This window comes from Eulemur rufifrons, chromosome 15 (genome assembly GCF_041146395.1).
Source record: "Eulemur rufifrons isolate Redbay chromosome 15, OSU_ERuf_1, whole genome shotgun sequence".
NCBI lineage: Eukaryota > Metazoa > Chordata > Mammalia > Primates > Lemuridae > Eulemur > Eulemur rufifrons.
In genome coordinates, this window is record NC_090997.1 from 78,636,667 (window position 1) to 78,652,843 (window position 16,177).

General features: G+C 34.4%; 1 protein-coding gene across 2 annotated transcripts in view; it reads left to right on the forward strand.

The window, feature by feature from the left end:
- Positions 1-16,177, forward strand: part of LAMA2 (laminin subunit alpha 2) — a 568,286-nt gene that overhangs the window by 252,937 nt on the left and 299,172 nt on the right. For both annotated transcript variants that reach the window (XM_069489233.1, XM_069489235.1), the window contains exons 11-12: positions 5,791-5,931; positions 8,313-8,486. In XM_069489233.1, coding sequence (XP_069345334.1) covers positions 5,791-5,931; positions 8,313-8,486 — 315 coding nt within the window. The remainder of the gene's footprint in view (positions 1-5,790; positions 5,932-8,312; positions 8,487-16,177) is intronic.

Below are 16,177 nucleotides of genomic sequence, written 5' to 3' on the forward strand. Positions count from 1 at the left end.
AAAAATAATTGACTATTATTACTTCATATTTAATTTTTGTTAATATTGTCAATTAGAATAATGATTTAGAAAGAGTGAAAGTAGAGTATTTTGAATATTTGGTTTTAAAAAACTGTAGTGATATAAGGGAATATTAATCTCTAGAATGAAAGTCTGGTGCATTCTGAAAAATTACCCTATTTCATAGATTTCAGTTCTCACTTATAAGTGAGAGCTGAATGATAGATATATATAGTCATAAAGTGGTGTAATGGACATTGGAAACAAAAAAGAGGGGACAGAGGGAGGGAGGTGAGATGTACCTATCCAGTACAATGTCCACTATTCTAGTGATGGGTACATTAAAAGCCCGGATTTCAGTATTAAACAGTTCATCCATGTAAAAAGAAACACTTGTACCCCTTAAATCTATTGAAACAAAGAAAATTTAAAAATTAAATTTGCATATGGAAAGAAATGGATTCACAAATAAAATATTAAAGTAAACTTATTGGATTGACAGTAGCTGCCCAGAGGAAATGCTGAGAGATTTAATATGATTAGAACTCATTTTGTTTAGATAAACTGTTAAAGCAACTTTTACAAAATGTATTAAATTATATGTTAACTCTTTCAACAGTTGATTAGTACAAATGAGTGATAAAATAATAAAGGAAAGAGAAATTGCATAAGGATTAAAATAGCATTTGGGCTGGAAGTTGTAAATTTTACCATTGTTATTAGATATTCAGGATCAATTAGGTTCTTATCTATGTTAGGGAATGAGTTCGGTGGTAACAATACCAACCTTATAATATAAATGGCATGAAAAGGACAAAAACAATGATTTTACTGCTTGTATCTCCCTCTCTCTCTGTGTCTCTCTGTCTCTGTCTGTCTCTCTCTCTGTCAATATATGGCGTTTAGGAGATATCCTTACACATCTGGAAACATTCCAATTGAAGAGAACAATACTATTGTAGTCTATTCTAATCCTATCGTGAAAATCTTGGGATACATCTTTTTTTGCTCAAACCTATGGCTTTTCTGACTTATTTTTCCTTCAGAGGCATGGGGAACTCTGGTGATAAGTCTAGTGTCAGACCCAGGACATGTTCTCTGTTTCCATCTTAGGGCAATGATTTCCTTCTACTTTATTTTATACTATCTGCACACTTCTCTTACTTCCTTTGCTATAATCCTCTTGAGGGCATTTTTATATTTTCTGTGATATCTCATATAACGCCTTGTATAAAGTAGCTCAACTATGATTTGATGAATAAGTAATATGAAGAATAAAAGAACAATGAGAAATAATGTGCAGAACATTTATTAATAATTTGATATTGATAGCAAAGGAAATTAAATTGCTCAAAGAGCTCACTCATAAGGCAAATGGTTTACTCTCAAGCTGGAAATAAAAAAAATTTAAGTCCTGGACCATCCATATCAAGAGACTCTTCCAAGAATGAATCAGGAACGTAATCAGGGGCCAACTCATGGTTGATAATGGTTGATGAGTCACAGGGAAGTTTTGAAAAAGTGATAACAGAAAGAATTGGGACCCAGGCTGCAAAGATCATGTATATTAGCAAACTCTAATAGAAGGTGGGAAACTTTTGTGTCTATATAGGTGCAAATGAAAGTCCTGAGTCACTATACTTCTGTGGTTGAATTGTGCTAACCTAAATTAAAAATGTACTGAACATCAAACTTTGATGTTCTCTAGTAATCACTGTTTTAACAATATTTTTTTAAAAGAAAACTTTGGAGACATAATTCTCTAAATAAACAATTACTTAGAGATGTACTTAGATATATACTCTCTCAAGGGAGTTTGGAAAAGGAAAAAAGTAGAACCTGATATAACTAATTTGTTTTCTACATGTTGAGACATGTCTAGAAAGTAGAGTTCTAGTGAGCTAAAACAGTTCTTCTCTCTGCATCTCCATCTTCCTAGCAACCTCAAAGGATGCTTTAACTAGGCCATAACAATAGAGAGATAAGCAAGTACTAATATCCACCATATTTACTATTTTGTTGTGGTTTTATATTTATCTGCAGTGGAGCCTGAGAAAAATCAAAGCCTAGAATTTTCAGATTGAATGAATCTACCTCAATCTGATTAGGAATGTTAAAAGAAAAACTTTTGACAAATTAAATTTAACTTAGTTTCTTTGAGGAAAAAAAGATTTATGAATTAGGCAGTACTCAGAAACAGAAGATATTCAGAGAGCTCTGCTCCCTGATGTGGACAATGAGTATTTATAGACAGAAAACAAAAGTAAAGTACAGAAATATCTTGATTGGTTACAGCTAGGCATTTGCCTTATTTGGACATGGTCTGATCACTTGGCAGTCCGTGATTGCTGAAGCTTGGCTGCTTGTGATTGGCTGAGACCCGATAATCTATTACAAACAAATATACTCCTAAATTAGATTTCAGTTTGTTTACATATTAAGTTAGGCTGCAGATCATTACATAGGGCTAAAGATACAGAGATGGCCTCAGGACAAATTTAAGTTAATTTAACAGGAACTACCACTTACTAAAGAAAAAGTATGGTATAGACTCAGGAATAAAAAGTGGGAATCTAGAATCTTAAAGTTGTGGCATTTAACAGGCTTACTGTGCAACCTTATGAAGGTCTATGCAAATGTTATGAGACAACAATCTTTTCTGAAGAGGACTGAAGTGATTTGGACATGGGGGAGATAGAAGAGGAATAGCTTGAGGCCCTGTAACAGGGTCTAAAATGTTTTGGTTCAAAGATTTGTCACCATAAGCAAAACAAAATTGCCACTTGACTAACATGTTTTTATAGGTGTAGATATCCTACACCAAAACTCAATAGGTTTGGAGTGCTCAAACTCTGCAAATTACAAAGAATGTTATAATGTTCTAGGGAGATAACCTATATGCCCTTGGAATATCCTGCCTGATAAAACTGTCTAACAGAGGTAGGATAGGATATCCTATATCCCTATAAAACCAGTATAGTAAGGTGTGTTGGGGATCCCCAAGACAACCCACAGTTTCAGTGATTTTCTTGAAGGACTCACAGAACTCAGAAAAGCTGTTATATTCATGTTATGGTTTATTACATGAAAGGTTACAGATTAAAATCAGCAAAGACAAAAAATACACAGAGTAGAGTCCAGGAGAGACCAAGCACAAACTTCCAGTTATGCTCTTTCAGTGGAATCATACGGAGTACTTAATCCTCCCAGAAACAATGTGTGACAACAGGATGAAGTATTGTTAACCAGGACAGCTCACCCAAGTTTTGGTGTTCAGGGTTTTTATGGGGGTCAGTCACATAGATATAGAATGTTTATATGACTGACCTTAACTACTCTGCCTCTAGTATACCCAGAGCTCAAACTGATGAGGCATGGCCCAGAGCCTCTAAGAGAACAAAACCAGGCATTCACCATAAATCACACTGTTAGCATAAAATATCTGGTGTGACCCTTGGCCCCAGGTATAAGATAGTTTTATCAGACAGGATATTCCAAGGGCTTATAGATTATCTCTCTATAACATTATAATATACTTTGTAATGTGCAGGGTCTGAGCACCCCAAAGCTGTTGAGTTAACTTTTTACTACACTGTACAGTAACGAAAAATTTCTTTGTTCCAATGTCTCACATTTCATAGACATTTTACCTGCTACTGCCAACTTAAGTGACTCAGGTGTTATTCTGTTCATTTATCTCCTGCTAAGCAACCGTTAATGACTTACCAGTTAGTTCTCAAGGGAAAAGGTCCATACCTCTTTGGGTAGCCTTAAATGTTCATTATCTGAGGGCAGGGTCCCTGGATTTCAAGTACCAGGTGAAGTTCCCAGCCTATAAAAGTACTAAATACAGACTGAATATCCCTTACCCAAAATGCTCGGGACCAGAAGCATTTTGGATTTTGGATATTTTCAGATTTTGAACTATTTGAAGAATACATATCTGTTGAACATCTCTAATCCAAAAAATCTGAAATCAAAAATGCTCCAATGAGCATTTCTTTTAAGTGTCATGTCAGTGCCCAAAAAGTTGGATTTTAGAGCATTTCAGATTTTAGATTTTGGGATTAGAGATGCTCAATCTGTACAGTTGTTTTGAAAGAATAAATAATGAATGAACCTTTCACTTTTAAAATTAATTATTAGATCTTTGCTAACATAAGTCTCTCATTCTATCTCTGCCAACAAGTTGAATTTTTAAACTACGGTTCAAGGTTAGGTCAAATTCCACTCCTGTCGTAAAGCCTCCTGAAGCCTTCACAGTAGGAACTGATGTTTTATCTTCTGTGTTCTCATAATTTAATTTATTTCTGAGATGCACTTACCATATTCCACTTTGCATTATAGTTGATTGTGAGTGTAGCTTTTTACCAAACTAGACGTTGGCTTTTAAAGACAGAGACCTTGACTCACCCATCTTTACAGTACCTAGAATTCCTACCCTAATGTGTTGCTTCAGGTTATGAAATAAAATTGAATATGCAATTACTTAATCATAATTTCTGCAAGGTCATATTACCAGGCTAAAATGGAGCCAAAGAAAATGTAACTAATGTCTACAAATTTCTAATTGTTAAACTCTGTCTGAATTTCAGAATACTGGTATTATAAGCTTTCAAATTAGAGTAAATGAAAAGTAGATTAGACCAAGCACACAAGAACACAGTGTACAGAACAGCTGTACTGTGTCCTCAATGGGATAAGCTAAATTATAATTATAGATATGTTTCATCTTTCCTGCCTGTGTACTCTTTTGAAGATGCTCTCAGCTTCAGTGCTTGGGGATTTATTTGTCACTATAAGTCTGAAATCAGTTTGATTAGTTTTGCTGATCTCAATCATCTCAAAATATCTGAAATCTACCTTAAAAGTGAAAACTGTCAAGAATGTTAGTGGCAGTACCTCAATTTGTGTACACATTAGGATGCTAAAGTTTAACACATGAAGCAGGACTAGAGACACCCCGTTTACAAAGGCTCCCACATGTATAGAAGTGGTTGAGGATGTAAATGGGTCACAGAAATTAAGAGCCAAAAAATTAATTTCAAATATTCTCTTGGTTATAAGGAGAACCTCCTTGCTTATTCTTACAAATTCTTATCTTTTTGTGTCATTTTTCTCTCCTCTCCTGTTTTTCTTTATATGTTCTCAGATTTTATCATCCTTACCTTCTGCATAATCTGGATTTATTAAAAATATTTTTAGTAAGCATCCACCATGTGTATAGCACTTTTCTATGAATGGAAAACACAACCACCAAGAGGTTTATTTAAACTTAATAAAACTTCATAAAGCTAGCACTTGGGGTTGTACTAGGAACACTGTTATTTTCTTTAACTATAAAAATAAGTAAGATAGAGTTTCTACTGTATAGCTACAGAGAATAACCTTAGAACTATGCTTTTTTATGGTTATAACAGGGCAATGTGTAAAGGGCTATGGAAACACAATTGGGAAAGAAGTTAGTTTTCCAAGGGAAAATAAAAGCTTCAGAATTGAGGTAATAAGGGAATTCAAGGAAGAAAATGTGGAGTAACAGCATGTTTAGGGAATAGTGCACAGTGTTTACCACAGTAGATTAGCATCCAATAATCTTTCTCACCAGCGCAGTTAGAAAGGATATAGCTTAGTAAGGAGCTTTTGAGCATATTTTTTAAAATATCATTATACATTAAATATGGTTGAGAAGGTAAAATGAATAATACGCAGTTAATGTTTTCCTCATACAGACATAGATAAAACTCTCAATTTTGAAGAGTACCTCTGTTGGTAACACCTCTCTATTTACAGGAGAATGTTGAAGGAGGAGACTGCAGTCGTTGCAAATCTGGCTTCTTCAATTTGCAAGAGGATAATTGGAAAGGCTGTGATGAGTGTTTCTGTTCAGGCGTTTCAAATAGATGTCAGAGCTCCTACTGGACCTATGGCAGTGTAAGCAACCGCTCTTTCATTCTGTATGCTGCTTCACAGGCCTTCTTTGTTGCTGCTATTATATGAAATTTTTAAAAACCTTCATTCTCCTAGTGAACGTTTACATAAAGTTATCATGTAGAAGTGATGGCAGGTTCCTCAAATACTATTTATGTGTTTATGAGCAAAGCCTTTGAGGTTTTATTTGTACCAGTGTGTAGACTGGAACCTCCTAGAAGTAGACACTAGCATTTTCAGTGTCCATGATTAGTATGTGAAACAATAATGGATTTAATGTGGTTTCGACCCAAAGGGCACATGATTTAATAGAGAAAACATGAGATTGTGATATGAAGAATTGCATTTTCCATTCACTAATAGTTTTTGTATACAAGTTAACAAAGACTCTTTCATCGTTTACATACATAATACATATTAACCCCCAGGGTTTAGTTACTATTTGATACTCCCTGGGCTCTTTCATTGTTAAAGGGGAAACTAAATTTGAACTTTACCTTCATTTTAAGTTGATTTGAAAAATTCTAAATTATTATCTAAACTAGGTAAGTAATAACTGGGATTTTCTGCCTTTCACATAAACATGTTTACCTTTTTATCTCCACTGCCCACACTCCCCACTGCCTCTTCAACTCTGCAGAGAGCAATTTTGTCTCCCTATAGAAGAGATGTGAGAGGAAAATGGGACCTTCAGGGAACTTCAGATACACCTTTTGTGGCTGGACTTAAGAGTGCAGAGTGGTAGGAAGCAGGGTGGACAGAGAGAAACCTAGAGGGGGAATGAGAAACTAGAGCTTATAGGGTTGAGTATGCTAAGAAGTTGGGATATTCTACCTGGAGAATCTTTGAAGGATTTTAAGCAGAAGAGTGACATGACCAGAGTTGTGTTTTACAAAGACTGATATTTCAATAAACTATCTCCCAAACTGCTTCCTTTCAGCTTTAATCAGTTAACTAATCCTGAGCCCAATAACATAAGATTTTCTCTGCCTATATTGCTTTTCAATCAAGTCTGAAATATTACAGGTAGTTTCTGATTGTACTCTCATGTCTAAATTTGAATCTATGTGCATACTTTATCAAGTGTATTGCTTTTGGAGCAGATTTCAAAGAATCAACCACAAATAGACATTAAATCTAACTTCTTCATTCTGTTTATAGAGTCCCATCCCACCCTCAAGACCGCTTATTGATATATCAGAGTTTCATAGCCAGCCAAGGGGCAGAGCTGGTACTCAAGCTTTGGTCTTCAGAAAGTAGGTCCACTGAATCTCATTCATCTGTCTTAGAATGCCTGATGGGTGATGTTGGAAAAGGAAGCAGAAGAAGGAATATATTACTTATTGTCTAGCAAGCCAGTAAGTTTTTACCTGGCCTCTATTTCTCCTTTGACCAAGGCAATCTCAGTGATTTCATAGCTTTTGGACAAGCAGAATCAAATAATCTCCACATGAAGAAATTTTAAAAATATCTCAGCCACATATTGTCACCATTACCATTCTTCTCCCCATTACCCACAACACCAAGCAGCTCACACATATCTGGCAGCTGGCAGCTGGTAGCTGGCACCCTAAAACCTCAGTAACCAGTTCTGTCCTGACCAGGTAGGATGGTTTAAATTAGAAATATAGCTGTATGCCTGACCTCGGCTGGAGTATGAAGATGTAGAAACAAATCATTATTCATTCCTTTATTCCTCCTTTAAGGTTCTTTCTGTTTCTGGGCCAGAGATCTGGGCTATGGGTGCTCACAGCACTTATGACCCTGTTTGAAGAAATACATACAGCATTATGAAGTGTTGTCATAGCAACAGGCTGGTGGATTCAAATGTCCTTAAGCCTCAAAGTTGAAATTTTAAAAAGTGGGAGGGGAAGAAATATTGGTTGAAAAGCCACCTTTCAGGTGCTTGCATATTTCATTTCTTTTTTTCCCTCTGCTTTATAAATACATATGTAACTGTTTTTGAAATAGTTCTTCCATAAGTAAAAAGAAATTACTAGTGGAATGAAAAATAGGAAATTCAAAGTCCAACTATTTGATAAACTGTATGATATAACCATTGTGTGACTTTGAATGAATTTCTATTTTTAATAAAGTGGTATTTGGAACCACAATTTTTTTAAAAAAAGCATAGGATCAATAAAAAGAGATTATTATATAGTACCATCGAAACTGCTGGAAACATCAAGAAAAAAATGAACAACGGGAGCCTATGTGAGCACTTATAATTTTAATAATATTCACAACTCTCATGTTTTTTTCTAAATGTTTATGGTTTTGTTTTGTTTTAATTTCCAAAAATGAACAATACAAGAAATATGAAAAAGAAAAGAAACTGATAGTTTTTTTTTCCTAATTAATGATGATTGTGTTTATTCTCTAAGATCCAAGACATGAGTGGCTGGTATCTGACGGACATCTCTGGTCGCATTCAAGTGGCTCCGCATCAGGACGACTTAGACTCCCCTCAGCAGATCAGCATCAGTAACGAGGAAGCCCGGCGAGCGCTGCCGCACAGCTACTACTGGAGCGCGCCAGCTCCCTACCTGGGAAACAAAGTAAGTCCACGCAGCACTTTGCCCACTGCTCTGCTTTAACTGGCAGATCATGAGAATGGGTCTTATGTATTAGTAGTATTTCTTTAAAGAAAGAGGAAATCAAATACCTTCTGTATTGTATTGGCAGACCCAGCTAAATCAGATGGAATTGAGCATCTCTCCCCATGTTGCACAAAACATTAATGGGCCGTGGCGTCCCTGGCACACGACTTCATATAGTTGGTGAACACTGTATAATGTAAACTTTTTGAATGGATGAAGCCTCTAGGGTATTTGCCTAAAACAAATTATAGATATTGGAAGAAACTATGTTGTGTTTATGTGAAAATAGCTGTTTTCTAGAGTTGTCTGGGGTAGGATACTTACTTAAGTTTTCCTCATCTGTTTCTGTTTCATTTCAAAACACATACTCAAGAGATTTACTTTTTCTTCTACCTGGTATGAATGTTAATTGGAAAAAGAAATGTATTACATGACTAATTTAATGCTTGCCATGAGGCTTATGTAAACAACATATTTCCTGGAGCTCAGACAGAGATACCCTGAAAGTGCCAGACTGGAAGCACGCATTTGTTTTAAAGCCCACACGTATATAAAAACATACACAGATAAACAAATGTAGTAGCTTCATAAATGGTGACACTTTTTTTTTTTTCCTGTTATGGATTATATCAAGATAGGTGTCCTGGTGTTTAGAATTTATTTTATTTTGCCTAATACTTTGTTGGAAACAAAATTGGGTGGCTTAATTCTAAATATGAATGCTTGCTTGTTCTCTGAAAGTTAATATCTTGTCAACTGATAGTTAAATTACCTTATCACATCAGAAACTGTGATGAAAAAATCCCTTACTGATTTGATGCTATTTAGGACTAGTTTTCACCTATAAGAATATAGTGCTATTTATGAAGAAATCCTCATTGATTAAACAAATAAAAGTATATTTATAGTTGCAGTTCTCTTGCATGGCATGGAAGTACTGAAATAGAAAAACTTAGTAGTTCTTCATATGCTACTCAGTAAATGGGAACTGGTGGTTTTTGCTGATTGAAAAATTTCAGCTCACGGCCAGTTTCTTATTTTTAACAGGCTTCTAAATGCTATTACAAAAAATGTGTAAATGAATACAATACATTTTCAATGAACATGTATTTTAAGAGACAGCGTATGTTGCATAAAATTCAATAGCAGTAATAAAAATCTAATTAAACTTTTATTTGCAAGGTCCTTTATGGGAAGAAGTCGTTTTATCCTATTCTATTTAGGAATCTCCTCTATTCTCAACAAGAATAAAATAGCACATAAGGCTTGAATTTCTACTACTTAAAATTGCCAAAAAAATATATTATACACACACACACACACACACACACACACACACAGTCAATTTGTTTTTTACTTCTCCAAGATCTTTGGGTCAAAATTGGGTGAGTTTCAGAGGTCTTATTTTTTATATGATAGTAAAATTTAGTTAAAGATAACTTATAATAGAAATATTCTTTGCCATATTTTCCATCATTTCTTCTTTGCTCATATGCTTTTTCTTTCTGTTGGCTGAAAATCAAACTGACAGAAGGAATGCAAGCAAATGGGATATTAAATAGCATCAGAGCAAAGAATTTGGACATCCTGTTCATAGTTATTTGTTCCCAAAGATAACTTCCCTTATCCTGGTTGAACCGTTTCTTATAACCACCCACAATGAAGCACTTCATATTCCCCTACAGATCATTTTCACATCAAAAAGCTATGCTTGCCTGTGCTCCACTTTCCATTCAGCAAACAAAATAATGGTAACAGGGTGTGCAAATTGTTTGAATATGGAAGACATTTTTTAATGTAACGTGGAAGCCCTCAGTGGTTTACTGTCAGGCATCTCAGTATGAATGAAACAATTTGCCTTTATAACTGAACCATATAAATTTTTGATACTACAATAATACTGCAAGCTCTCAGAAATTACCATAGTACATCTTTACTGTCATGTCACATCACGTAAATTATAGTCATGATGACATGCTTAGCTTGGTTGATTTAATATCTAGCTAAGGAAATGGAAAATTGTAGGGCCCTGTTTGTAAATTCAATAAAACCACTTTTCTAAATAGTTGAGGCTAAATTTTTTTTTTTTTACCCGTAATTGCTGTTCGAATCAGAGCCATTGCCAGAAACTGACAGAAATAGTATATCAAGATACTAGTACATCTGCTTAAATACTGTATTCCATCTACACTCACAGGCCAGGAGGCTGTGGGGACATAATTCCTCCTCTGTTTTTTTAGTGTTAATTCTTAAATCTAAAAAATATTTGTGAGATGCTATTAGCTTTTCTTAAATATTTATATACCAATTTTTAAATATTTTCCAAGTTGCTTGATTATAAGACTCCTTGTAACAGAAGGAAGATACGCTGTGCATATTCTTTTAGAATAGAGATGCCACATGCTGCTCTTCTTTTTTTAGGAGCCTAATCCCAGATAATAAAAGTGCTCCCACATGGGACATGCTTTGCTAGCATAAAAGTCTGCCTGATTGTAATAAAACTCAAGAATACCAACCAGTTTAGTAAATGAGTACTTTAGATCCCATGAAATATTTTTACATTTTTACTCTTTGGAATAATGAAGTATAAGTTAGCGATTATGAGTGTATGTGTGGATAATGGAAGAGGCCTAGGAAAACTTAACACTTTTTTTATGCTCCCTACTTAAAAATCTCCCACAATCTCAACTATAAATTAATTCCTCAATAGTAATCTTGAAATATTTTTTTCTCATATGTGAGTGAATATTTGGCACAATTGGCACAATCAAGTGTTAATTTTCCTGCCTCATTCTAGATAGTCAAAGAGAATTAAGTCAGGCACCCACAGGGCTATGCCAGACTCATTTCATTTTCAAAATGTTTGGCAAATGTTAATGCTTGGTTTTAAGGCATTTGTTTAAGCAACCAGGCAGGAGTGGAAAGAGCTAGAGGACAAAGAATCCTGCTGGTTTGCCACAGGCTACAGCTATTCAGAAACAGTTTGGGAATTTCAGTGTTGGGATAATTTACTGCTTTAGTAAACTAAGTGCTACTGGAACATTGAAATAGTCATTTACTTAAGGTTACCCTAGCGGTCTGAAATAGTGCAGCTTCCAAAAACAATTCTCTTTGCATCTGTAAAGTTCTTAGAGAGGCTGGCTCGGCTTATCTACTGTTCCTGCATTACCACTAAGGTTTGAATTCTGTCTCTGAACATTATTAAATTAATCTTATGTGATTTGTTATTTATCCCAAAAATGCTTATTTTTTACAGCATCATACTGTCTTTCTGTTTTCTAGCTTAGTGAAGCTTTTAAATTGTTTCGTGTAGTTGCCAAGAATACCTATAGCCTAGCTTAAGATGCACATTATGAGAGTCTGCTGACATAATAGCATCTGGCTTCTAAAAGAAATCTCTGGTAAACTCCTTTGCTGTACTTGCTTGACTTTCAGTTTTACCTCCCAGATCCCAAATTAAAGCTGTGGATTTCAAGAACAAGATCGATGTTTGAGATTACATAGGACAGGGTAGTTCTTGTCACATAAGAAGAGCTCAACAAACCCTTTGTGATTGATCCTACATTCTTAACACAAATAAGCAAAAATTTTAAAAAATCATTTTGATTATGTTGCTCAGAAATGACCCTTGTGTTGGAATTTGTGTGTAAGTTAAAAGATGATTTCAATCTTGCTAAAACAAGTCAAAACTCACTAACAAGTATGATCCACTCTCCTTTTAGCAGCATAATTTGTAGTGGTGATTTTTTGCTCCACATTCCTCAAAATTATTCAAAAGTGGAGTTCAAAACCCTCTTCCTCATCCAGAACTCCCTTCAGTTTAAGTTTTGGATTAAATGGATTAATTAAGAAGATCATTATGCAAGTGAAGAATGGCATGGCTATAAAAGTAAATAGGATAGATCAACTGTGCATGACTTTTCATTCCATAAATCAGATCCTATCAAGAATGATTTGGCAATAGAGTGGGACCAAGAAGATTTTCTGCTTAAATAAGCCATATGAATTGTTAAGGGTAAATGAGAAAATAAATATTAAAAAATGAAAAAAAAACAAGGATTCATTTAGTGCCTGTGGTTATGATAGAATCTACTATGCAAAATTAACCCACCTAGGAGGGCTCTAGGTCAAACATAGAAATCTCTCAGTCTTACATATTCTTGTCATAATATTATGTTGATATTTTTTCTAATTAAATTTGTAAAGCACTACTTCTAATATTGTAAATTATGATATAAAATATATTTTAACATTCATTGCATTCTTCTGTTTAGAGTATAATTTTGTTTATAATTGATCAACTGAACAAGTGCTAGATAGGGAACATTCAATTTAATAACAATTTATGGGAAAAATAAAGGAGTTTACTTAATAGTCATTTCACTATGAGTTGGTATGTGGTATGGTTGACAACACTAACAGAATCTAGGGCTACACTGAAATAGAAAAAAAATCCTATTTACTGGTTAGGACAAAAGAGTTAATGGTTATATAGATTCTGCACAAAATGTGTGTCACCCAAAATATTCAGCTTACTTGTGAATTTTCTGTTTTCATCCATGTTAAAATACGTGACCAAAGTCATCAGCTAATAAACCAAGGTATCCTAAGTAGGAAGAAATCAGAGCCAGGATTGGAATCCAATCATTTTTTCAATCAATTAAGTTTATTAGCTCCTGTGAGACATTTATCTTTGGAATAGAGATGCTGAAGCAGCTTATCCAAAAGAAAGCATAAGAAAGGAAACAACAAAGATATGAATTTATGTAAATATAGATGAATGAGATAGAATACATATCAACAGTGAGGACGCAAACCCAATGACTTGTTTGTAAAAGGATTACAAAGCTCTGGCAAGATTAATCAAGCAAAAAGAGGGTAAAGGCACACATGAAACAATTTTAGGAATGTAAAAATGGTCATAACTAAAATTACTTCAGAAGATAAATAAGGGAATATCAGAAAATAAACAAATTGAAGTGTATTATGAAAACCTACACTCAAGAAATTTGAATAAAATTTAGAAAAGTGAATAAATAAACTACTAGAGAAATGTAACTTACTAAAACTGACTCAAGGGAAAAAAATCTAAAAAGTGATATAAAATTAAAATAATTTAATCAGTAGTCAAAAAAAAATCTTCTCATAAAAATAACACCTAGCCTATTTTGTTTACAATCAAAATTCGAACTTAAAAATAATTTTCAATCTTATACAAGCTTTGCAGAGATTATAACAATGGGATCATTCCTCAAGTAATTTTATGTTGCATGATACCTTGATATAAAATCTTGGCAAGAGTATGGAAAAGGAAACTCCTATCCAAATTCACTCATGAAGATAGATGCAAATATCCTAAGCAAAACATTAACAATCTGAATCCATTGATTTATAAAACTAGTAAGACGGAATTGTCCAAGCTGATTTTATCATCAGTGTTTAAGGTTGGTTTAACATTAGAAAATTAGTTTAATTGACCATGTTGACTGATTAGAAGAGAGAAAAAAAACCTATTATTTCAATAGATACAGAAAAAGACATGGATAAAATTAAATAACCATTCATGATGTTTGAAACATTTCCCAAACCGGAATTAGAAAAGCACTTTAACTGATGAAGGGTGTCTACATAAAAACCAGTAGCCAATATCTTATTTAATATAAAATGTTGAAAGAATTCTTTAAGATCACTAACATGAAACAACTCTCACTATCACCATTCATTCGTATTTGTTTGAGTTTGTTTGAGTTTACAAAGCAGATAATCATAGCATCTGTAAGTGACAGTGTTATTTCTTCCTTTCCAGTCCCTATATCTTTTATTTCTTATCTTACTATACTGTCCAGATCTTCTGGTACCTAGGAGTAAATCTGTATGAAAGCAAAGAGCCAAGCATAATCAAAGGAAATCCTAAAGGAAAGCTGGATATGTGGTTTTAATCATATCTTATCTGATATAAAGACTTAAGTCTTATATTAAAAGGTATAATGATCAAGGCAAAGTGCTGTTAGTGTGAAAAACAAACCAATGGAACTGAAAAATAGCCCATAAACATCTCATGCATATATGGATATTTGATTTTTAACAAAATAAGTATTGTAGATCAATGACAACAGGAAAGGCCATACCGTAAATGGTTCTTATACCATTGATTTTCTAGAGAAAAAATAACAATTTCTGTATCCCTGCCTCACATTATATATAAAAATAAATTCCAGTTGAAACAAAGACTAAAATTTTAAAAAATCATACTAAAAAAGCTTTATAAAGACAATCCATTTGATTACTGCTTCTAACCATGATTGAATAACAATATCTAGATTCACCCACCTACCTTAAACAACAAGAAAACTTGAGGGGAAAAAATGTGAAACATCATTTTTTTAGACACTGGACAATGGATAGCATAAAACTGTGACCCATGAGAAAAGATGATTGCCTGGGGGCAGTTTCCAGGGTGACGTGCATTAGTGTATTGAGGGAAAACCCAAACTAAGCATGGTCTTGCCATGTTGAAAAACAGAGATTGGAATTCAGGGAGGGGGAGGCCAGGCCAAGGCAGCTAGAATTTGTAGCACAGAATGTAAGGGAAGAGGAAGCTTCAGAGAGAGAGAGAGAAAGAGAAGAGAGTGAGCTGCAGATTTGTGTAGAGAGAAATAGAGTATTGAGCTACAATGCATGAGAGAAAACTACCTAAAACTGATAGAAAAACCACCAAAAACTAGTAAGAGAAACAATTCCTGAAGCTGACACAAGGCTGGTAATATTAATAGTTTATTTTCCCACCACCCCAAGTGGAATGCTTTCGTAACAGAGAGGGCATCAGGTAAATTATTCAGAGAGTATTGTCTTAATACAGGGGCTAAAGTAGCCCAGACCACAGGCTACTCTAGGTTCACTATAACAAACCTTAAAATTAAGCCTTAAAGGAAGCCAACTTATTCTAAATAAGTTAATTGCATGCCAGAACAAAGTCTACTATTACTTAATTACAACAAAATCCAAAACTCAACAATGTAAAATTCAGCATGTCTGGCATTGAATCAATAATTACCAGGTACATAAACAAGCAGAGCATATGAACCATCCCAGGAGGAAAATTGATCTAAGGAAACAGACCCCGAAATTACAAGAAAATCATGCCAAGGTATGTCAGAATCAAATTATTAAAAAGACAAAGAAGAAATCATAAAAGCAGTCAGGGAAAAAAAATTACACATGTCCAGTGGAACAAGATAAGAAAGATAGGAGACTCTTATTCAGACACTACTTGATGAATGTTGGTGTCTCCCGAAATTTATATGTTGGCACCTAATACCTAATGTGACAGTATTAGGAGGTGGGACTATTTGGGAAATGATTAAGTCATGAATGCAGAGCCCTTATAAGGGATTAGTACCCTTATAAAAGAGGTTAAGGAAACTGCATTGTCCCTTCCTCCGTGTGAGGATGCAGCAAGAAGGCGCTATTCGGAAACAGAGCAAGTCTTCAGCAAACATCAAATTTGCTGATGCCTTGATCTTGGACCTCCCATCCTCCAGCACTGTGAACGCTAAATTTCTATTGCTTATAAATTACCAGTCTGGCATTTTGTCACAGCAGCCTGAACAGCCTAAGACACTATGCAAGCCAGAATAAAATACAGAGAT